General features: G+C 43.0%; 1 protein-coding gene across 4 annotated transcripts in view; it reads left to right on the forward strand.

Annotated features, from left to right (window-relative positions):
- The window catches only part of STXBP5L (syntaxin binding protein 5L), a 182,396-nt gene that overhangs the window by 117,754 nt on the left and 41,669 nt on the right, over positions 1 to 22,973 (forward strand). For 3 of the 4 annotated variants that reach the window (XM_053302765.1, XM_053302768.1, XM_053302767.1), the window contains 4 exons: positions 1,089 to 1,261; positions 4,749 to 4,874; positions 18,176 to 18,327; positions 20,577 to 20,648. In XM_053302765.1, coding sequence (XP_053158740.1) covers positions 1,089 to 1,261; positions 4,749 to 4,874; positions 18,176 to 18,327; positions 20,577 to 20,648 — 523 coding nt within the window. The remainder of the gene's footprint in view (positions 1 to 1,088; positions 1,262 to 4,748; positions 4,875 to 18,175; positions 18,328 to 20,576; positions 20,649 to 22,973) is intronic. The other variant, XM_053302766.1, reaches the window with a different exon arrangement.

The following is a 22,973-nucleotide window of genomic DNA, read 5'->3' on the forward strand; positions in this document are numbered from 1 at the left end:
ACAGCTTTCCTATCTATCTCATGAATGCAATAATCATCAATAGAGGCAGGCATATCAAGTGAAAATAAGCTTAATGTTTTATACCTATCACCTTGGCAAGCTGTGTGGGTAAGGTTCTCAACACTATTTTTTTTAACCTATTGATTGCTTTGTTTTGATGCTACCTTAATGTACTCATTTTCCAAGATACCAAACTATGTTGCCAACAAAAAATGGAGCCGTGTTTTCAGTGGATAATTTGTGAAAGCAAAACATTTTACTGCATAGTATTGCATATACCTTGCATATACCTTTGTGTTTCTGTACCTGAGATAACAGCATGGCTTAATTGTCCAAAGAAAAAATACATAGAGATGTATCTTTTGAATAAATGTTACAAATAGACCATGGTTGACATTCTGTGAGCGAAATGGCGATACAGACCAACCTGTGCCTCTGCAGGGCTCACAATCACCTGGCAATACTGCTGCGCAAGAGGGCAGTACAGGTACTGCTGATTCTTGCATGATCACACATCATGCACTGCTTCCATTATTCCCAATGGAAACAGCTCACAACATGTGATTGCAAAAGAGTCAGCAGTACTGGTACTTGCGCAGCATCAGCATCAGGTGATTTTGAGCCCTGCAGTAGTGTGGGCAGGTCTGTACTGCCAATATTTCACTACATAGGATGTCATCCAATTCTCTTATCTTGTGCTTAGTAGTAGAAGTGAAGAGTGCATCATCTGCTTCCCTGAACATCGGATATACCCTGACCTTGAAGACTTTGATACTTCTGTGTGTAATATTTTGTCATGAATCTAACCTTATTTTAAGGATTTTGATTAATAAGCACCCTCTGTGTGCCTAACCATGGATTTTGATGGTTTTTCCAGGTTAACCTTTATTCTAAGGCACTACATTTTACTTCTTCCCTTAATCTCTTGCACACCATTTCCATATTACATAAGTAATATATCACATCTATGATATGTATTTACAAATCTATATTCAAGAGCCAACCAAATTTATTCTTATTAATTTAGTTTTTACTCGGGAAATATTCTGATGATATCATAAGATAATGTGGGTTTTAATTTCCTTAAGTCTTTAGAGGTGCGACTTCAAAGTGAGATAGAAGATATAATTAGTCCTGAGGCAGAAATGATTCCTCCATTTCCAGATGCCTCTTTCCAGCTTCCAGCTTTAAATGATCTCTCAGGCAGTACAAATACCGTGGCATCTGAAGGAACAATGAAGGATAGTATCCCATGTCTCAGGTAAAACTTCTTATACTCGTTGAAAGGTTCCTTCTCCCCACCCTTTGTTGTCTTTCTGTCTGTCAGACTTTATATTGCAAGCTACTCAAGTCAAGCAGGGACTTTTCTTTTTGCTTGTTCCTCTTTAAAGCATAAAATAAATACTACGTCAGCTCTGTATTTTCTCGGCCTTAGAAATAAAAATTTGTTACGTATCCCAATGTATTGCCATATTTAAGGTATTTGTTAAATATTATACTAAATTGGGTTATGCAGCAAATATTGGAAAGCACCAAGAAATAGAAAGCTGGTGTAGTATAGTGGCTAAGAAACTGAGTTAGAAACCAGGAAGTCCTCAATTCAAATGCAGGTAATATGATCTGTCTACAGAGTGGTTGTTATAAGGATTACAGATTAATATATGTAAGCATTGGAAGTTGGCTAGGAAGAACCTCATCACAAGGCTGAATTTGCACTAGTTGCTACAAAATACATTTTACAGGAACATGGTTTTGCAAAAACAGCAATGGTGTTTAGGCTGTGGGCAAACTCCGTATTTTTAAACCAACATTAGATTGTACCAAAATGTGTTGGCACAAACACATCTTTGATGGGTTTTATTTATTAATTAATGTTTTTCTATACCATTTTTTCTACTAAAAGTGTCCAAAGTGCTTTTCACTCATGGACTGACATCCAGACCAGCCTACTAGTAGTATGCCAGGAAGACTTCACCCGCCTGTGCAATGGAGAACTTCTCCAATACCACTGGAACCATGTATCCAGCAGTGGGGAGCAAATTTTGATGATTTGTTCTCACTGCATGACACTCCAGGACATACCATATTTACCCAAACAGAAGAAAAGTCTGAATTTAAGATGACCCCTATAAGACGCAGGTTAAATGCAGGTTATACCTGTATTTACAGGAAGCAAAGAGGAATTTAAGACAACCCCCCCCCCCAATTTCTAGCATGAAAGAACTGGGGGAGGGGGACCTAGTCTTGGATTCAGGCAAATTCGAATATTTGGGGTGATACAGGGCATTTCTGAAGCTAGAACAAATTGTCAGACCTCAACCCCCCATGCTGTGCACACGCTTCCAGCGCAGCTAGAAAAGCTCTCCATTGTGCAGGGGAGTCTCTCTGGCAGGCTGTTAACAGTAAAGCATAACCACAACATACCCGCACATGTTAAGGAAGGAAGAAACAGAAAACAAAGGAGCACTCAGAGTCAAGCTGCACATGACATTTAAAGCATGGTTAGCCTTGATAGGCTTTGTTTTTCTTTAATGGAGAGCAGCCAGATTGGAGCCTTCTGCAGTGGCACAATCCAGCTGCATTTTAATGGGTGGGCCGTGGGGGTGGAATTCCATCTGTGCCAATGGTAGGCTTTTCCCTTGGGGTAAGCAGCAGGTAGATAAACCCCTCCCCTATGGATCAGGACCATGGCAAGGTGAGACTTAAAGCCCCTCTCTCTCCCACCACGCTCACAATCCTGATCTAGCTGCTATTAGTGGAAGGAACTGCCAGAGCTCAAACTACGCCACATGTAGTTTGAGTACTATGTGATGAAGAGAGAAACTCTGGGTACCTGGATGGTCCAAATTTAGATTTTTTAAAAATCTAATTTTTGTACAGGAAGAACAGTGATCACGGGGGTTTGGGAAATTATAGCAACATTAATCTGAAGATGCTTTCTCACTGAGGCTTCAAGCAGCTCTTGCTTCAATTAATTTGTAATGTGAATGTTAAAACTACATGGGCTAGAATGCTCATTCACATTTCAAATGCCTCTTCTCTGCTTTCTCTCCCACATTAACTATGAACAGGTCTTAACATAAATAGCACGAGAGAAGCTTAAAGGCAATATAATCCTTACATGTGAAAATGTCCTATAAAGGAGCAGTAAAGGTAAAGTGTGCCGTCAAGTTGATTTCAACTCCTGGCGCCCATAGCACCCTGTGGTTTTCTTTGGTAGAATACAGAAGAGGTTTACCATTGCCTCCTCCTATGCAGTATGAGACGATGCCTTTCAGCATCTTCCTATATCACAGCTGCCCAATATAGTACCAGCAGGGGTTCGAACCGACAACCTTCTGCTTGTTAGTCAAGCATTTCCTCACTATGTCACTTAAGGAGCACTGCCATGCAGTAAAAGCAGCACCTCTGGCACTTTGCAGTCCTGGTGCGTCTGTCCATTGAGAAACAGCTGCAAACAGGCCCCAGTGAAAAAAGCACAGACATCTGCAGACAGGTACAGAAGTTACTGAAGGCAGATGCATTGCTAGAGAAAGATAAGGGGAGAGACCCATTCTAGTTAGAACAGGCACTAGGGCGATGACAGCATTCGACCACATTGCAGCTAGCGATGGTGGTGGTTGGGTGCAGTGCCAAGCAGGGGCCGTGGAGGTGAGCAGCAGGTGGGCAGGGGGCTGCAGAGGTGAGCAATGGGTGAGGTCCATTAGCACCAGGAGGTGCATGGTGCCCCCTCACCCCAGGTTCTTATGGTCTCCCATGTGTTCTGCACATATGGGCTCAATTATGAATCTACCCCTGGCAATAAGAGCCAAACTGCAGTCAGCAAGCCCCTGTTGCTTGCTGAATTCTACCATCTCAGGTTGAAGGGCAGGGATATGCCACACTGCTTCCTTTGACCCTTCGTGTGATGCTTCATGAAATTCAAACACCTTGTCCCACCAGCGATCCCTATAGCTGATTCTGTGCTATGGATTGAACAGTGTTGTGTGTATGTGTTTCTTACAGATCAAAGGGCATCTAAAGCTCTGTTTACTAATATACAAAGCTGTTCTGAGTTAAGTCTTCCAAATTTTAGGAATTGAAGAGCATCTTAGTGCTCTTCACTTTAGGGAATAATGATGTGTCAAGAAAGCAGATCATATGAAAATCCAAAGAGGTGAAAGGGGTTGAGAGAGAGTCCCAAAAGAGCCAAAAGATGTCCCTTGAGAGCCAAAAGATGATGCCTGTATCTGACTGAAGAAGTTCAGTCTTGCTCCATTTTCCCCTGCATTTTAAATAAGGGAGAGGCGATAGCCTGAACACTTACTCCAGGCCTTTCAAGTGCTATCTGTGTACAGATCACATGCATCTCATATGTAGTAGCTTGAAGGGGGATTCCTTATCTGCCCCAGTTTAAAGCCCAAACTAGACTTTGCTTGCAGATATGTGTAATATTACCCCAGCAGCCCTAAAATCAGTCTTTTAAACAGCCCTTAAAAAAAACAAACAGGAAGAACTCCCAGAGGAGCAGTTGTGATCGGTGGAGGAGAAAAGATTCTTAACTGTTTCACAATCTATTGTTTCCTCTCTCCTAATCACCCCCTACACACACACACACACACACACACACACACACACACACGTAATGTTACATGTATTTGTGGGTAACGTCTAGTTTGACCCTCTCAAGGTAGTTTTCTCACCCACACAAGTCCTTTCCAGTTTTGTAGCCTGGTCATTCTGTTCACTGTTTCTCCTTTCCTTCTTAGCGTTAAGACTCGTGCTGTGAGGATGCCTCCTGGTTACCAAGCAGACCTTGTTATTCAATTGGTATGGGTAGATGGTGAGCCTCCTCAACAAATAACCAGCCTAGTGGCAAACTCGGCATATGGATTGTAAGTTAACCCAATCTATTTTTACAGAATAGGCTATGTTTTATTCACGCAAATAATGTTTGTGCTACTTATTCTTTGCAGTTTGTTGGCTACACTTAGCTACCAACGTAAACATGCCCTAAAGGAAAGGATGTTTAGAGTGACCATCATTTAATAATGATGGTATACAAATACCCTAGGTTGAGTTCAGATGGGGACCAATAATTACAAGCTACATTGGAGAACACTCAACAAAACATGTCCCCCCCCCACCTACATATATATTTGTGTTCCTAACTCTTCCCTATGAGCTCCCAAGGCCCCTAACTTGATGGCTACAGCTGCTAGTCTCCAGTGGGTGAGAGCTTGTGGCAGCTTAGGTGAGGGCTTGCAGCATCTCCCTCCTCAAGCCCGCAGCTTCAGGAAAGGCCTGAACACTGCGCAGCTGCTTCCAATTACAAATGTGGTTCTAGGCCTTAAGGATTGCTTCCATGAGCATGCACAGCACAAATCAGTTGTCAGTGGAAAGCTTGGGAACTACATTTCCCATGCTTTTCAGATTCAATTGTATAATGCTGCAAATGCTCACAGAAAGGTCTAGGCCTTAAACCTGAGGTCTATGTTGCTGTGAGCTACACCATCTGCTGCCTCTCAGTTCATTTTGGGAAAGGAAGTTGCAGGCAAGTTCCTACAGCTTAAGCAAAACCAAGCCATTTCAGATTGATTCAGATTTGAAGTGGGCTCGGAAGAGGGGGATTAAACTGCAGAAATGTGCTGTTTGAACCTCCCAGTGGTGAGGTTCAGGTGCCTGAGAGATCTTAAGGGACTCAGAATTGAAATTGTTGATTGAACATTTAACCATAGTATGTCATGCATTGCTAACATCAGCTCCCTCGCCAAAAGTTGGAAAAGTAGCAAAAATAATACAGTCCTTTAGAAAAGGGTCTGGAGGGAGCCGCAAAATCACAAATTTGTCAGCCTCTGACCCAGATGAATAAGTGCTCAAAACAGAATTGCAAAACATATAGGAAACCAGTCTGGCTGAGGCAAAAGCAGCAGGACCTGCAGACGGAAGTCCCATTTCACCAGCCTTTTACGAATTCTTCAAGGGTGTCATCAAACATGTAGACAGGATATATGAGTGATCCAGTAAATACCTATTTGAATTACATGGTGTAAATGTGTTAGTATGTGGCACCTTAAATATGAAGATTTAATTTGAAAACTTTTTATTTTTATAACAAGCTATAATTTTAGAATAACACAATAAAATATACTTAAACTATAATGCTTCATAATCTGCCCCTCCTTTTCTTATCCATGGGAATTTCTTACTAGGGATGTGCACGGAACCAGTTCTGTGCACTCCCGGGAGGGCAGGGGGCTCACTTTAAGGGGCAGGGAAGGCATTGCCTACCTGCCAGCCCGTGCCCCACCACCTTCCCCCTGCCTGCGCTCTTCCAAAAAGCGGGTGTGCAAGGCTGCACCGTGCCTGCTTGCAGCTGGGATCAGCATGCACACCAGCCATTTGTGTGGCAACACTGATCCCGGCTGCAAGCAGCCCCCCATGCCCGCTTTTTGGAAGAGCAATGGCAGGGGGAAAGCAATGGGGCAGAGGCTGGCAGGAAGGCCTTCCCTTCCCTTAAAGTGACCTCTCCCCCTCCAAACCGGTTCGAACGGTGGTTGCCGGAACTGGTTTGTGCTACTAGAATGGAGCACCGAACGGTTCCATTCACATCCCTATTCCTTACTCGATTCCTCCTGGAATGTAGTCCAGTGAATCCTTTGTTTGTCAGATGTAACACACCTTTACGTGGCTTCAGCAGTTTCAACTTTCCTTGCTTCATGCTTGTTTCTAACAAAGTAAGATGAAACATGATGAGAGGTACTTGGAGATGTTTCTGGACTACGACTCCCATCATGGGAACCTAGCTTCAAGAGCTTCAAAAAGCATTCCGCTTTGGGATGGCCATTATTATTGTTTTAAATAACAAACTTATTTTTAAGTTTTTGTTAAGTTATTATTAGCTTAAGTTAATGTTGTTATTATTAAGTTTATTATTATTTTATTAATTTTTAAAAATGAGATAATATATAATGCTTTACGCGCTACTGCCAAAACATGATCTGTCATGCCTAAAGAGTAATTTTGCTTTTCCCGAAAGGGCATTAGGTAAATTAAACTCATTGTTAGCAGATATTTTAGAGAGTTAGAGGGAGAGAGAGATTGAGAGAAATAGTGCTTAAGTTTTAATATGTATCATTAACAAACATCTTTTAAAAAGAGGCAGGTCTCTCAAGTCATCTTTATAAACATTTACCAGTTTCTATAATTTCAGTAACTAGGAAATAAGCATATGATTTTTCCAGGTTGTAGAAGTAACCTGAAGAGTATGGTATATACAGTATCAGAAGGAGAAAACCTTCCCAGGAGGGGGTTGGACCCTTAGATGATGAGGGTGTGAAAGGGATTATTAAGGAGGAAATGGAGATTTGCATGAACCAAGGTTCATGCCACGGTTTGAAGCTGAACCAGTTTGTGCTGCCACTAAATCGGTTTGGCAGTTTGCGTGCGGTGCTGGAGGGGGTGAGCAGGATCTTTAAAGGTTAGCACAGCAGGTCCTTACCTGCTTGTCCACCATTCCATGCAGCTTCCTGCTGCTGCGGCACTCCCCCCAACAGCCCATTTGCAGCGTCGGCACACATGTGGCCTCCACGCATGCATTTGCAGATTACAAATTGGAGATTGCAGAGAAGCTGAATGAGTTCTTTGCATCTGTCTTCACGGCAGAGGATACTGACTGTATACCTGCTCCAGAACTGAGCTTCTCAGGTTTGGAGGCTGAAGAACTGGGCTAACTTGAGGTGACGAGAAAGGATGTTCTCAACTGTCTTGAAAATCTAAAAGTGAACAAATCGCCAGGGCCAGGTGGCATCCACCCAAGAGTTCTGAAGGAACTCAAATGTGAAATTGATGATCTAGCAAAAATATATAACTTGTCCCTACAATCAGGCTCTGTACCAGAGGATTGGAAAGTAGCCAATGTAATTCCAATTTTCAAAAAGGGATCCAGGGGGGATCTGGGAAATTGATGGAAAGCATACTTAAGAACAAAATTGTTCGACATATAGAAGAACAGGCCTTGCTGAAGGAGAACTAGCATGGCTTCTGCAAAGGCAAGTCTTGCCTCACTCATTTTTTGGAGTCCAGGGTCAACAGGCATGTGGATAAATGTGATCTGGTTGATGTAGTATACTTGGACTTCCAATATGCTTTTGACAAATTTCCCCATGAAAGGATCTTGAGTAAACTTAGCAGTCAGGGGATACATGTGCAGGTTCATGTTTGGATTGGTAACTTGTTGAAGGCAGGAAACAGAGGGTTGGAATAAATTGACAGTTTTCACAATGGAGGAAAGTAAGAAGTGGAGTCCCCCAGCAATCTGTATTGGAACCAGTGCTCTTTAATTTATTCATAAATGATCTAGAAGCTGGGGTAAGCAACGAAATGGTCATATTTGCAGATGACACTAAACTCTTTAGAGTAGTGAAATCCAAAACAGATTGTGAGGAGCTCCAAAAGGATCTCTCCAAACTGGATGAGTGGGTGACAAAATGGCAAATGCGATTCAGTGTAAGCAAGTGTAAAGTGATGCATATTGGGGCCCAAAACCCCAGTTTCACATATACACTGATGAGGTCTAAGCTGTCCTTGTCTGACCAGGAGAGGGGTCTTGGGGTAGTCGTGGACAACTAGTTGAAAGTGTCGATTCAGTATGCGGTACAGTATGCGATTCAGTACACTACCCATTAACATGAGTACATTAGCATTTCCCCCATCCTCTTTGGAGAAGAAGAAATTCTGGTATCTATCTTCAGTTGCTGCATTACTGTACAAAATGACATTTTTGTTGTATTTCTAAGAATGAGTTTTCTTTTTAACACCAGCAGATCTTTTGGGCTCCAAGGTAAGGTGTCCCAGAGACACACAATGGTCAGTTATTGGGACCTCAAAGAATGACAACATTCCATTCTTTTAAGCCTGATGTGGCCCAATCTCTGCATGGGAAACTGATGCAGAGTTTTTTATCCTGAGGTGATGGTGGCAGCATCTATAGATCCTACAAAGCCATATTACCATATCTATAGATCCTTTCAATAACATGTCACACCTTGGCCTGCAAAAAGTGAGTCTCTTTCCCACTCATACAGGTGAAACTCGGAAAATTAGAATATCGTGCAAAAGTCCATTAATTTCAGTAATGCAAATTAAAAGGTGAAACTGATATATGAGACAGACACATTACATGCAAAGCGAGATAAGTCAAGCCTTAATTTGTTATAATTGTGATGATCATGGTGTACAGCTCATGAAAACCCCAAATCCACAATCCCAGAAAATTAGAATATTACATGGAACCAAGAAGACAAGGATTGTAGAATAGAACAGTATCGGACCTCTGAAAAGTATAAGCATGCATATGTATTCATTACTTGGTTTGGGCCCCTTTTGCAGCAATTACTGCCTCAATGCGGCGTGGCATGGATGCTATCAGCCTGTGGCACTGATGAGGTGTTATGGAAGACCAGGATGCTTCATTAGCGGCCTTCAACTCTTCTGCATTGTTTGGTCTCATGTCTCTCATCCTTCTCTTGGCAATGCCCCATAGATTCTCTATGGGGTCAGGTCAGGCGAGTTTGCTGGCCAATCAAGCACAGTACACTGTATACTTTTCAGAGGTCCGATATTGTTCTATTCTACAATCCTTGTCTTCTTGGTTCCATGTAATATTCTAATTTTCTGGGATTGTGGATTTGGGGTTTTCATGAGCTGTACGCCATGATCATCACAATGATAACAAATTAAGGCTTGACTTATCTCGCTTTGCATGTAATGCGTCTGTCTCATATATCAGTTTCACCTTTTAATTTGCATTACTGAAATTAATGGACTTTTGCATGATATTCTAATTTTCCGAGTTTCACCTGTATGATACCTTGAGTCTCATCCAGGGAAAAGGAGAGAGAATTTTTTTAACTAGCTATGAGCTCTCTTCCTCCCATGCAGAGATGAGAGTTGCTGGTTTCATAACAAAATTTTGTTTATGACAATGTCCAAGATTAGGACACTGATCTGAACTTGGGCATGGGGAATAACAGCAGGAGGGAAGGCATGCTCTCAACTCCTGCCTGTAGGCTTCCAGCAGCATCTGGTGGGCCACTGTGAGAAACAGGATGCTGGACTAGATGGGCCTTGGGCCTGATCCAGCAGGGCTGTTCTTATGAGTTTTGACTATCAGGTCAACCACTAGGCATTATAGTCTTAGGATGAGGAGTGTTTATCTGGATTCTGCTGATTCAGCATCAGTTCAGTCCAGTGGGATTTCCTTATATTTTTCTTTCTTCAGTGTTCCTTATAGCGTTGCACATCTTAGAGCACTTATATTGTTGAATATTTTATTTTTTGACTTGTGAGGGTGAAAGGGCTTACTTCCAGAGTCTGGCTTCATCTTGGAGCTGAGGCGAAACTCCTCCTTTTGGTGATGTTCTTGCTGATGGACCCTGCCTGTCAACCAAAGGGAGGTACATCCCAAAAGTAAAGACTGCCCTACCCCAGAAATCCAAGAATAGAAATCCGTGGTATTTCCTTTCAGACATCATGCCAAACTCTGGTTAAGGATCTGAATTAAGAGACCATGGTTGTGTCTACCACTTTGCCTCAGATTCTGCTGCAGCATGGAGATGGGAGTGGAGACAGAAGATGCAAGCAAACAGCTCTAAATCATGGTTTCTCTCCCACAGTGTAGGGCATCCTTTAGACAGGTTATTGTTCTCTTTTGCTCCGGTCAGACAGGGCTATGTAGATTTAAACTTTTTCCAAGATCCTCTGAGAGTAGCTCCTCTCAGTTCTGGTCCAGTCTTGCTCTGTGGAACAGGGTTTTGAGCGTTCTCTTTCACTTCATGCTTTTTGCTTTGTAATCTAATGTTCACTTTATTGTATCCCTGCTTGCTTTCTTTTCCCCGCCCCTGAGCTGTTAGGGAGGGGAGGAAGTCCCCCCCCCCGCCAAAAAACAAACAAACCCCTCATTATATCTGCTACTTATCTGTCTCTACCTTTATGAAGCCAGGAAATGAGCAAATACCTTGCTGTCTGTCAGCTGTTGGATTCATACCAGAAGAACTCTCGGCTCCTGAGAATGCTGTCCCTTCAACTGTTGTATCTGACCGTGGTTGTTCTCCACAGAGAAAAAAAGTGTTGATTTACTGAAGCTGCCTCCATGCTCCAGAAGCATGTGTGCAAAAAAGACAAAGTGGTGAAGAAGCCACCTCCAAAACACTGGCAGGGGCATATAGTCATGGTGGCATGGCTCCTCAAATGGACAAGTACTCTTTGATGAAGAACAGGGTTCAAAAGGCAGGAGCCATCATCCTGACTTCATCTACCCCATCAATGACCATTTTAAAAGAGAGTACAGTGTACTCCATAATGGGATGCCATGCTCTCAACTGACCACTTGGTGGTGCCATTGGTTTCTGATTCAGAGGACAAAACCACTTTACAGGGTGCTTCTTCCCAGGCAGTCCCAGCAAGGTAGCAGATGCTGGAACAGCCAAAGGACTGAGTAATACTCCTGCTGCCCTTGCTGGCCCATCTCCATCTCCTTCCTCACTTTTTGGTGAATTGCTTCCACTCAATATTTCTTGTTGGATAAAGACAATGGTAGCTGTGTAAGTTAAGAACATAAGAACAGCTCTGCTGGATCAGGCCCAAGGCTCATCTAGTCCAGCATCCTGTTTCATACAGTGGCCCACCAGATGCCACTGGGAGCCTACAGGCAGGAGTTGAGGGCATGCCCTATCTCCTGCTGTTACTCCCCTGCAACTGGTACTCAGAGGTATCCTGCCTTTGAGGCTGGAAGTGGCCTATAGCCCTCCGACTAGTAGCCGTTGATAGACCTCTCCTCCACGAAGTTATCCAAACCCCTCTTAAAGCCATCCAGGTTGTTGGCTGTCACCACACCTTGTGGCAGAGAATTCTACAAGTTGATTATGTGTTGTGTGAAAAAGTACTTCTGTTTGCTGGTCCTAAATTTCCTGGCAATCAATTTCATGGGATGACCCGTGGTTCTAGTGTTATGTGAGAGGGAAATGAATTTCTCTCTCTCCACTTTCCCCATACTATGCATGGCTTTATAGACCTCTATCATGTCTCCCCACAGTCATCTTTTTTCTAAACTAAATAGTCCCAGGTGTTTTAGTCATGCCTCATAAGGAAGGTGCCCTAGGCCCCTGATCATTTTGGTTGCCCTCTTCTGCACCTTTTCCAGTTCTACAATGTCTTTCTTTAGATGTGGTGACCAGAATTGTATGCAGTACTCCAAGTGTGGCCGCACCATAGTTTTGTATAAGGACATTATAATATTAGCAATTTGATTTTGAATCCCCTTCCTAATGATCCCTAGCATGGAATTGGCCTTTTTCACAGCTGCCGCACATTGAGTTGACATTTTCAATGAGCTGTCCATCACGACCCCAAGATTGCTCTCCTGGTCAGTCACCAACAGCTCAGATCCCGTCAGCATATACCTGAAGTTAAGAAAATGTCTCAGGAAGTGGGTAGACAGCCCACCACTGCTTCCTATCATTGCATCAGGTCCTTCAGAGTTGCCCATACAGATTTTTACTCCTGATATAAGGGGTCTCAGAAAGGGAGGTGCAAATAAGACATATATCTGATTCATCCCCAGATAGGAGACCTATACACCGGGCAATGCTAATGGGGTGTCCTCATTCCCAGGGCTCTATCATTAGGACATAAGCCTTCTAAGAGAATGGTTGATCTCAATACAGGATCTTCCTCTGGCTTTGCCGATCATGGTGGGGGCAGGGGGATGCAGCCAACTATATTGCCATGCAGACTATGCTGTCCCGGCCCTGCTCCTATACCTCCATGCAGACCACATTCACTCAGCCCTCCTCATTCACTATACTGTCTGAACCTGTCCTGAGATTAGACTCAGGGAAAGGAGGAGGAAGAAGGAGATATCTTTGGAAGAGGCTTATTTACCTCAGATGCCCTTGGTGACACTGTTTTAACAGGCAGCTTTTGAGCTGCTGCTGACAGACTACTTCAGATTACTGATAAGGCTAGCTCAGCAGGTGCCTCCCAATTTGTAGCGCAGTAAATTTTTCCTTCCTGCGTGCAACCAATTTATGTAATTCCCTTTCCAAATTACATAAATTACATTTATGTAATTCCCTTTCCAGGAGAGATGATGGAGGCTGAGTAGAAGGTCCCCACTTCTGCTAAAGGGGCATCAGAAATGTCTGCTGGATTTGATACATTACCGACGATGTAATGTCTAGCCTCATCATTGATACTCCAGTGACTGCTCTGCTCTCCAGAGCAGTGGTAGCTAAAGATGGTGATAAGCATCTTTAAAATCCCAAAGATTTAAAAAGTGCTTACATGTTACGTACAGTAAGTTGCACAAGGCAGCTACACTAACTTTCTAGGCATTGGTGTTTATACCAGTATTCTCCCATGCCTCTATCCTGTGGGCAAAAAAAATGTGGAAAGGCATCCCCAATTAGAGAAGGTAGAGCCGGCTTGAGGTTGAGCAGCTTGCACTCGAACCGGCCCAGCTCAAGGGTTTCTCCAGTGGAGGCTGTCTCCTGCCCTGCTTGAGTGAGTTCCCCTCAAGGAACCCAACCAGCTTCTAGTTGCAACAGATGCCAGGCTATTGGGCTGGGGAGTGGGGCACACTGCGGCAGCCAATTTGCTCAAGGCACATGGTCAGTGCTGGAAATCAAGCACAGCATCAGTTGGCTGGAGCTCTGGGCAGTCCATCTGGCACTAATGAAGTTCTTTCTCATAATTTCACATCGGCTTGTTCTACTCTGGATGGGCAATGTCATGATGAAAGCACATCTAAATTCCAGGGAGGCACCAGGTTGCATTCCAGCCTTCTGTTACAGTATATGGAGTATCATCTTCTCTCAGTGACAGCGGGATATTTCTGCAGGATATCCAATTGGACAGTGGACTGGCTCAGCCATCAAGTGGATCAGACAGAATGGCGCCTCAAAAAGGAAATCATGTCTAGGAATTCCAGTCACATGTATCTTTTCACCTGGACAGTGAACACCAAGCTTCTTCACGGGATTCCAGTGACTCCAAGGAAAGGCATTAGATGCCCTCCACTCTCCATCGCTTTGTGGTCTCCTATATGTATTTCTAATCTTTCATGCTAATCAGCCAGGTCATTCAAAAGAGCAGGACAGAGAGGTCGGAAGTAATTCTCATTGCACCCAGGTGGCCCAAGAGACCATGGTTCTCCAATCTGACCAATCTTGCAGTTGCACCCTCTGCACCTTCCAGCTGTCCACGATCTTCTATTACAGGCCTCTTCGCCTGGAACCAGCCTGGCTCCAGCACCATGTCTGGAAAGGTTGACCTTCTCTCTCCAAAGCTATTCAAAGTTGATGCTAAGCACCATCAGCTTCACAGCATCCATCTACAAAATAAAATTATGAGGCTACCTGGTCTTCCTAATGTGGTATTGAATCTTGGAAAGAGCTCGAATCTATATAGCTCTTTCTGACTGGAGCAAGAGAGAATGACAACCCATCTAAAGGATGCCCTCCATACTCTGCATAGAAAGAAGCCTTTGTGGTAAGACTAATGTTTATTTGAAGCTCAAACTATGGTTTGTATTCTCAGTTATGGTTAGCACATATATTTGTGCTATAGCATGATGTCTGAATAGAGTTTCTATCATAGGTTACGACAGGTCATTTTATAACTCAGTAAGTCATTAGAAAAATAGGAAGCTGAGGCAGACACCAACAGGGTCTTATAACAGATGGATGCTTTACCCATTCCTGGGTCTTTAGCTCAAGGGTACATGTCTGTCCTTGCCTCTTCCTCACAAGTAGAGTTAAGGGAAGGTAAACCTTGGGCAGCCAAATGGGAACTTGGTTACTGGTTCTAGGTTTCACCCTCACCTATCATCACTGCTGCTTTGGAGTTCCAAGGTCTAGAACTGGGTCGAGAACTAGGACAGCAGTCCAGGGTGGAGGATGGGGAATCCCTCCATATCTCCCGATTGGGTGTCCTTGGGAGAGATGGACACCAGTTGGTGCTGAGGAGTTGCTGCCTCTGTGGAGTTACCATCTGTACCAGATGCTGTGGCAGAGTCTGGCTCCTCCTCCTCCCTGGAAGTTAGACAAGAAAACAGGCATTAGGGTAGGCAGTAAACCCATCTTTGGTTATATCTGGTAGGTTTTTTAGTTTTTAGTATTTTATTTTTTAGTTTTTATAATTCTAAATTTTTAGCTTTTAATATAAATTTTAAATTGATACTTAATTCTGATTGTGGTTTTAGCCTGACTTTTAACTTAATTTGTTTAATTTTATTACTTTTATTTTACATTGTATCTATTTTATTGTTGTGAGCTGCCCCAAGCAGTAGTGTACTGGAAGAGCAGGGTATAAATATTTTAAATAAAATAAATAAATATATCAACATAATTGTCAGTTTTTCTCATGTGCCCAACACATATATATGTTCAAATCTGGGACTCTGTTAAACAGGAGACCTGTGAGGGAGCTGGAACTCAGATAGCCCACAATAGGTCCATCTCCCCAACCACTGAGTGTAGTCTGAAACTGCTCCAAAAATCTGAGTGGACATAATTGAGACAGGCTTATCCCACCTGCATTATCATGACTAACTGGATCTGGGGTCATGACATTGTGTCTTGGTGATTGTCATGACCCTGGATACGGACACACACACATATTACAATTGAGGGGAGAGGTGGATAGTTCCGGAGATGAAACTGAGTAGGGAAACCCTAAGAACAAGACCCTGGATGACCCTGTGCTTCTAGGACCTCCCCCCACCAACATCAGGAGAACCAGAGCTAGCTCCCCCACCACAATTCAAGGACACAGCCCTGTCTTCATCTTCTGTGTTGAAGGAATATCTTGAGAGCATACCACCTCAAGCAGAGGTTCTTCAGTCCTCCCGGAGCCAGTGCTTAGAATACCCAAAGCAAGACCCACAACCAAACTGAAATGGATTCAGATATCTAGTTTTATACAAGAATATCTGGAATTGCCAACCCATCTTGGGTCCCTTCCCCCCACCCCCCAAAAACCCCAGCTTAGAAGCTAAGCTAACAAATTTGGGGATGTGTACAAACCAGTGCTTGGCTGGTTTGGCGGGACGGTTACTTTTAAGGAGCAGGGAGGGTGCTCAACCCCCCCCCGCCATGTCTCCCCCACCTCCCGCCAGTGCTGTCTCCAGAACTGCTGGTGCGGGGCAGCAGCATACCTCCTTGCCGCCCTGGTCAGCATCGGATCGGAAGTGGCCAGTGCATGGGCATGATGTGCACACGCGCACCGGCCACTTCTGATCCAGTGCTGACCGGGCAGCAAGGAGGTATGCTGCTGCCCCGCGCTAGTGGATTTGAGGGGAATGAGCACCTTCCCTACTCCTTAAAGTAACCCCCTTGCCGTCGAACCGGCCTGAACTCCAGAAAGGAACGCTGAACCTGCTTATGGACATCCCTATGACAAATCTCTAAAAAGCATAATATAAAAAACAACATTAGTAAACACAGCTTGTATTAGAAAACGGATATAGTCTTGGTTCCCACTGAAAATCACCCTTCCCCCAGTCTAAGTATGTGATGGGGAAGCTCTTGCACATGCTAGTAATATTATGATTAATATTACTAAATTGTGCATCACACGTTTGGAGTGAGAGCTCTTACAAGGTCCCTTTTTATATTTTCTAGGAATCAGGCTATTAGACAATGCATATAGCAGCTTTCTGTTTTATGGAAGTATATTAGTAATTTTGATGCTGTGATCAATGTATGATGTTTTCAGATAACTATCTTTTTAGCTGACAGGGCTCAGCAAAGAACATGATGGATGAAATAGCTCAGCAGCAAAGCCTGTGTATCTATTTTAAAAAATATTATTTTCAAATTATGGCACATGGTATATTTCAAAAATATTGTTTTATACAATTTAAGCTGTCTAATTTGGACATGGACATTTTAGAACTAGACTAGATCCATGTTCTAGTTCTCTTTTAAAATTATTACAGATTAATATCTATACATGCATCCTAAACTACTCATAATTGTGCAGGCAAACATATTATGTGCTCCCTGAGGGTAAAGTAGTTGATAGGAATTTCAAACCCTGTTGTTTTACAGCACAATTCTTTTTGTGAAGTGTGGTGTTTTTGGTTAATCTGTTCCTTGATCCAGGCCAGCTTTTGAATGGGGCTTTAATTACTTGTATTCCAGTCCTAGAATAGAGGCAGGGCTAACAAACAGCCAGCAGCAAGAGTACTGAAAAGCAGTCTGCACTCTCTGTACATAATATCTGTTTCATTACACTATTAATATTCCTGATTCCACTCCACTGCCTTGTTCTTGTATGCCACAACTCTTTCCCTTGGATTCTTCTACATGAAGGAACTTCTATTCCACACGAAAGATATCCTCAGGTCCCTAGACCTGGATTGCCAGTATTTTGATATGACATTTGTCTTCTCAGAATAATGAGCATGTCTATCACACCTCTAGAAAATTGGGGTGGGCCAAGTTGCTTTGAACACAGAGAAGATGAAAAGCAGCTGCAGTTTTTAAAGTGACTAAAGCACAATCCAAGTCAGGATCTCTTTGTCTTATTCAAGGTATCCCCTTTCCCAGTCCTAGCTGAGACATTGAAAGGCAGTGGGGTGTCACCAAAATCTAGAAAACTACCTAATGTCATCTGTCGAAGCCAGACGCCTACTTTATCCCCTCCTCACATACATACATCTTCCCAAAGTTTTGGATTAGGAAGGTCAAGATCCACTAAATTTAAATGGCCAAGGGCATTCTGGCATACTGTGCACATATTTTTGGTGAGTGTGTGAGTACAAGTTCAAATATAGTGAGAGTATGGGTGTGTAGTTGGGAGTGGTTGGAGAAAGGGAGGTATTAGCATGTGTGTGCACAGAGTGCAAATAGTGTTGTGTGGATGCAGTAATGTATGTGTGGAGGAGTGTGTCAAGGGGCATATGGTTGCTGTACATGTATGTAAATAAGATGAAGAGTTAGAAGAGCTGTATGAGCATGTGAAGTGATTGAAGAACAGGAGGGAGTGCTTAGATGTCATCCTGGTTAGAAAAGCGGTATATAAATATTTGTCGTATTGGTCGTCGTAATATACCCCCAACAAGTATTTTGCTACACCACCATTGTGGATCATATTAAACTACAGTATCTTTGAAGAATATTTCTTTTCTCAGAGTTGCATTTGGAAACTGCAATGGTTTGGCTGTTGTGGATTTTATTCAGAAGACCACAGTGCTGAGCATGGGAAGCATCGACCTCTATGGATCTGGTGATCCATATCAACGCCAGCTTCGCTCTCCCCGTAAAAGCAAACAGTTTGCTGCAGGTAGGAGGTAAAATGTAGTTGGGATGAGCTGGGATAACCTTTTCTTTTATTGCCTGCAGCTTTTGGAATAGGTTTGAACTTGAAGTGCATGCCTGTATGCTTGTTAGGAGAATGCTTCCAAGAGGCATCCAACTGATTGCTTGTTAAATACTTATACCTGCATAGTGGTCAAAGACTGTGTGATAATTTATTTGGTTTGGTTCAAGCTGAAAGCTCTAACTTATTTATGATGTATTTTTAGAAGTTCATGCTAAGCTGTACAATTCTTGTTAGAATTATGGTTCCTTCTTATTGTGAAATGTTTCAGTAAGCTAAGAAATTTTTAAGTCTTAAAGCTGCCTGTGCTTTCAGCCTTCTTTAGCTTTTAAATTGTTAGTGGTAGAATTAATGACAATAAGCATCTAAATCTTTAGGACTCGAATGCAAGAGTACTAGGACTACTAATCAGACATAAGAATATATCTTGATAGCCTATTTTTAAAAAGTAGATGTTAAGCAATGTACAGCTACAGTAATGAATGGTGAGCATTCAAATGTGTGTGCTGCTAGCAATTACACTAGGACTTTTATTTTCAAATTAATATGTTTTATACAAGAAAAGAAATACATAGTTATTTAGTATCAAAATACAATGCTGTCCAAGTTTCAAATCTACATAATAAAAATATCTTATTAGAAGCCACAACTTTTCAGGGTTAGATACCAGCTACAATGTGGGTGAAAACCAGTCCAGCCATGACATTTTTAAAATGCAAGTTATGCTGTTGTTTGGGATAAATACAACTACATATCACACATATACACACATACTTAGTTGGTGGAGGAGATGAGGCAAATGGGAGGAAATAAGACTTTCCCTCTCCTCATCAAGCATAGACACAGAAACATATTCCCACCCCTCCTCTCTTTCTCTCTCTCTCTCTCTCTCTCTCTCTCTCTCAGGCAGTCTCTCTCCCTCTCTCTCTCCCTCTCCCTCCTCGACTGCAACTCTGACTCTCAATATTTTGACAAGACTTGGGTTCTCTATCCTTGGTTTTCCTGTGACATACATTACCCTTCCACCAATCCAAAGTGTTCAGGATTATCCACTCACTTTAGTGAATAAAACGAAGTGAATAAACCACCTTTAATGCTTTTCTGCACTGGTCAATTAGTTAGCAACTTCCATGGTAGCAGGTCCGGCCTTCCATGAAAGGTACAATGGAGACATTTTGTATATCTTCTGGTCTGTTCCTGAGAGGGAATTTCTCTTCATAAATCTTTAACAGGTTACGTGTCAAACTATATGTGATGTGGGAGATCTGTGATCAGATTTCCAAGCATTTTATTTTAGACTTAAAAACAACTGTGTGTTCAGTTTAGATTGGGCTTGTAGCACCGGGGGAGGAAGTTTAACCTTATGTCATTTCCTTAAGGGAAATTCTCCCCCTCCTAAAACTATTAGCCACAGAGAGGGGAAAGGCCAGGGACAAAATGGTCTTTTATCTCCACCAAGGCTAATGGCAGCTTTGTGGGATGGTACATTTCCAATGGTACATTTCCATTGGGCAAATGACACGAGGGAGAGAGTGATACCCCTTTCCCAGTATTGTGGCATCTGTGCAAATACCCCCTCCTCAGCAGCTGCTTTTCAGACAAAGTTAAAAATTAAAAAATTGGAAGATCCAGCCATGGATTCCCCACCCCCCACCCCAATTCATGTATTTTGGCCTGGACAATCCGTTAGTAGTACAAGGATGCAAACCTGGCACTAGAGACAAGAGGCTTCCTTTGCTTTGGGGCTGACTAAGGTGCAAAACAGAACTCAGGATAAATTAAAGAACCTCAGAAATCAGACTTAGGGCTGCTGTAACATATCCCAACTGAAATAGATATAGTAGCTTGTTTGGCAAATCCTTGGGTGAAACTTCAGAGCAACGTTTCAGCTGCTGAAAAGTGAGCCCAGTGTTTCAAAATTATACTTAGAATAACAAACCTCTTTAGCCCATACAAAAAATACACAGAAGAAGACCTCAGGTATGCGCTTTCTCTTTCTCACTCTCTTCCATCCATCCCACATCCTTTACTTTTTAGACCAATGTCTTTGGTATGTCGTATGACCCACAGTGTCTGCAGAGACATCCGTGAAGGTCCCTTCATCTGGGCTTGACTAGATGCAGGTTACAGTATCGCTTCCTTTCACTTTGGACTTTTTTTCTCTTTCTTTCCTCTGCCTGCTGCTGGTGCTGATGTTCTGGCATGTTCCAAAGACAACTTTTGCATGCGTGGCCTGTCTAACTTTTATCCTGATTTAACGAAACGGATCCATGCTTCCTATCAGAGTAAGTTCTGTAAAGATTAGGCTTGATGCTTTGTCAAGACTGGTATGTGACCAACCTGAATTAATTTTAAAAATATGAGTTGAATGTGTTTTTTAAAACACATACAGCTCATAATTTAAAATTAATACAAGTTAATTGAATTTATTGAATGTGTTTTTAAAAACACATTCAGTGTTTTGAATTTTCTTTTTCTTTTCATTTATGTGTTTTTAACACATTTTCAGTGTTGAATGTGATTTTTAAACACATACACTGTGCATGCCATTTTGTTTTCTTTTTGGATGAAATGTGTAACTTGCTTTGTTTTGGTAGTGGTATCCGTTATGCCATCTTTAGTTCTGATTTTGCTTCCATTTAATTTAGAGACAACACATTTTTACTATCATGGGACCATGGAATAGATTATTCTGTTGTTGTTTAAACAGAAGTATTTTAAAATTAATGTAAAAACAATCAATTTTCTATTAGCTTTCTCATGATTAGTGCCAGATGTTACTGAGGTCAGGCATTTACAGGGGCCCAGAGACCAGGAAATGACCATCTGAGCAAAGATTTTGATTTGCTGCATAAAGTGTGGAATTCTGCAATTGAAGAGACGCTCAAAGCTTTTTGTGCAAGGCGGTTCTTGGTGTAAAGTGCCTAAGAAGGTCAGAAGCTGCTGAGAAATATAGTGTTTCCTAGTGCTTTCCCCATAGAGCACCAGGAAGGATACATTTCTCAACATTCATAATGTCACTAGGGCAGCTGCATATCCCTTTAACTGGCCTCCCTGGCTCTGTGTAGAGAGGGCTGCTGTGGCTGCCTCCATGCAGGCAAATGATTCAGTTTCAAGTTCAACACTTCAAGGCTAATTGTTTCCACAGATCTGCTGGATGCCTACAGATCTTTGTGTTCTCTGTGAAGTGTAGAGACATGTAGGCCAACTGACACAAGGTGAGAGAATGACCTCTGGCATGAGCAGAGAACTCAGGAAGGGGATCCTAAAGTTGCCCCTAAATAAAGCCCTACATGCATACATGTACCCTGAACATATGGTACTAGACCCCTGAACATTACAACAGCAGCACCATTAGATGAAGACACAAAAATGTTTCTATACCACTACTGCAATGTGTAAACACTTACAGTACTCCAGATGTTCCTATCTGAATGGATGGGGGTGGGGTGGAGCTGAAGTTTGTGGTAGGGTTTATCTTTGAGATGGGAAAAGAGGAGGTGGTGATGATGCAACTCTCTTGACCAAGAGAATTGCTCTGGCATGACCACACAGAGCAGAAGTGGTCATGGGGATCAGCAGGGGCCCTTCTGAGGGCTTTGGCCCTTGGCAGCTGCCTGTGATGCTGGCTTCTGATGCTGGCCCTGTTTGGGACCTGTGGTCGCCCAGTTCAGAAGGGATTCAAGATTCTGAACAGGGAATGTTTATTTCACGACCTTCCCTCAAATCTGAAATTCACCCCCATCAGTATCTCTCAGGATCTCTTTTCATTTAGTTTTCCAGTATTTAGCTTACCCCACCAAACTTTCCTATCACTGTGTGAAATATTAATCCCTCACAAGCATAAAGTATCCCAATCCATCAAAGAAACGGTTCTGTGGTTGCTACACATTCCTGAGTAGCTGGAATGTTTGGGAACATCTTGTGACATCATACTACCTCGGCTAATGAAGGTGCAGCCCAAGGTATTAGGGCATCTGAGGCAAGACATCAAATGCCACATCACCCCAGGCCCCACCTGGGCCAGTCCTCCCCCACTTGCAGCACTGAAGTGAGGATGCTGCTTTTTGGCAGCCTCTTGTCACCCTGGGCACCCTTTCGAAGTCTTCCAAGGGTCAAATTGCTTCTGAATTGCTCATTGCAAGCCTGGCAGTCACCCATCCTGGTCCTGCTCTCCTGACAGTTTGCAAGGGATGGATCAGAGGCTTCCAATCTTATCTTTGCAGGACCAGGATGAGAGACTGCCCACTCTCCTTGCGGTTTGCAGGGGCTTGCAAGGGTCAGATTGGGGGTTCTGACTGCAGGCCTTTGCAAAGGGAGCAAGATCAGGATGGGAGGCTGCTGGCTTCCCTTGCTCCCTGTGCTCCTTGTAAAGGCTTGAAAGGGTCAAATATGGTGAGAGGAGGGAAGTTGCTGTCTTGCCCTGCATTCCAGGCTTGCAGATGTTGGATTGGGAGCTGCCCATCCGACCCATGCAAGCATTTGGAGAACATCCCGCCACCCCCAGCTGCAACAATGGCAGCAGCTGCAATCACCATCCTCCTCTCCCTCTTTCCTCTGTCACCTGCAGCGAGTGGGACATTGGAACAGTAGGAAGTGTCTTTCATTAC

Source organism: Hemicordylus capensis, chromosome 2 (assembly GCF_027244095.1).
Source record: "Hemicordylus capensis ecotype Gifberg chromosome 2, rHemCap1.1.pri, whole genome shotgun sequence".
NCBI lineage: Eukaryota > Metazoa > Chordata > Lepidosauria > Squamata > Cordylidae > Hemicordylus > Hemicordylus capensis.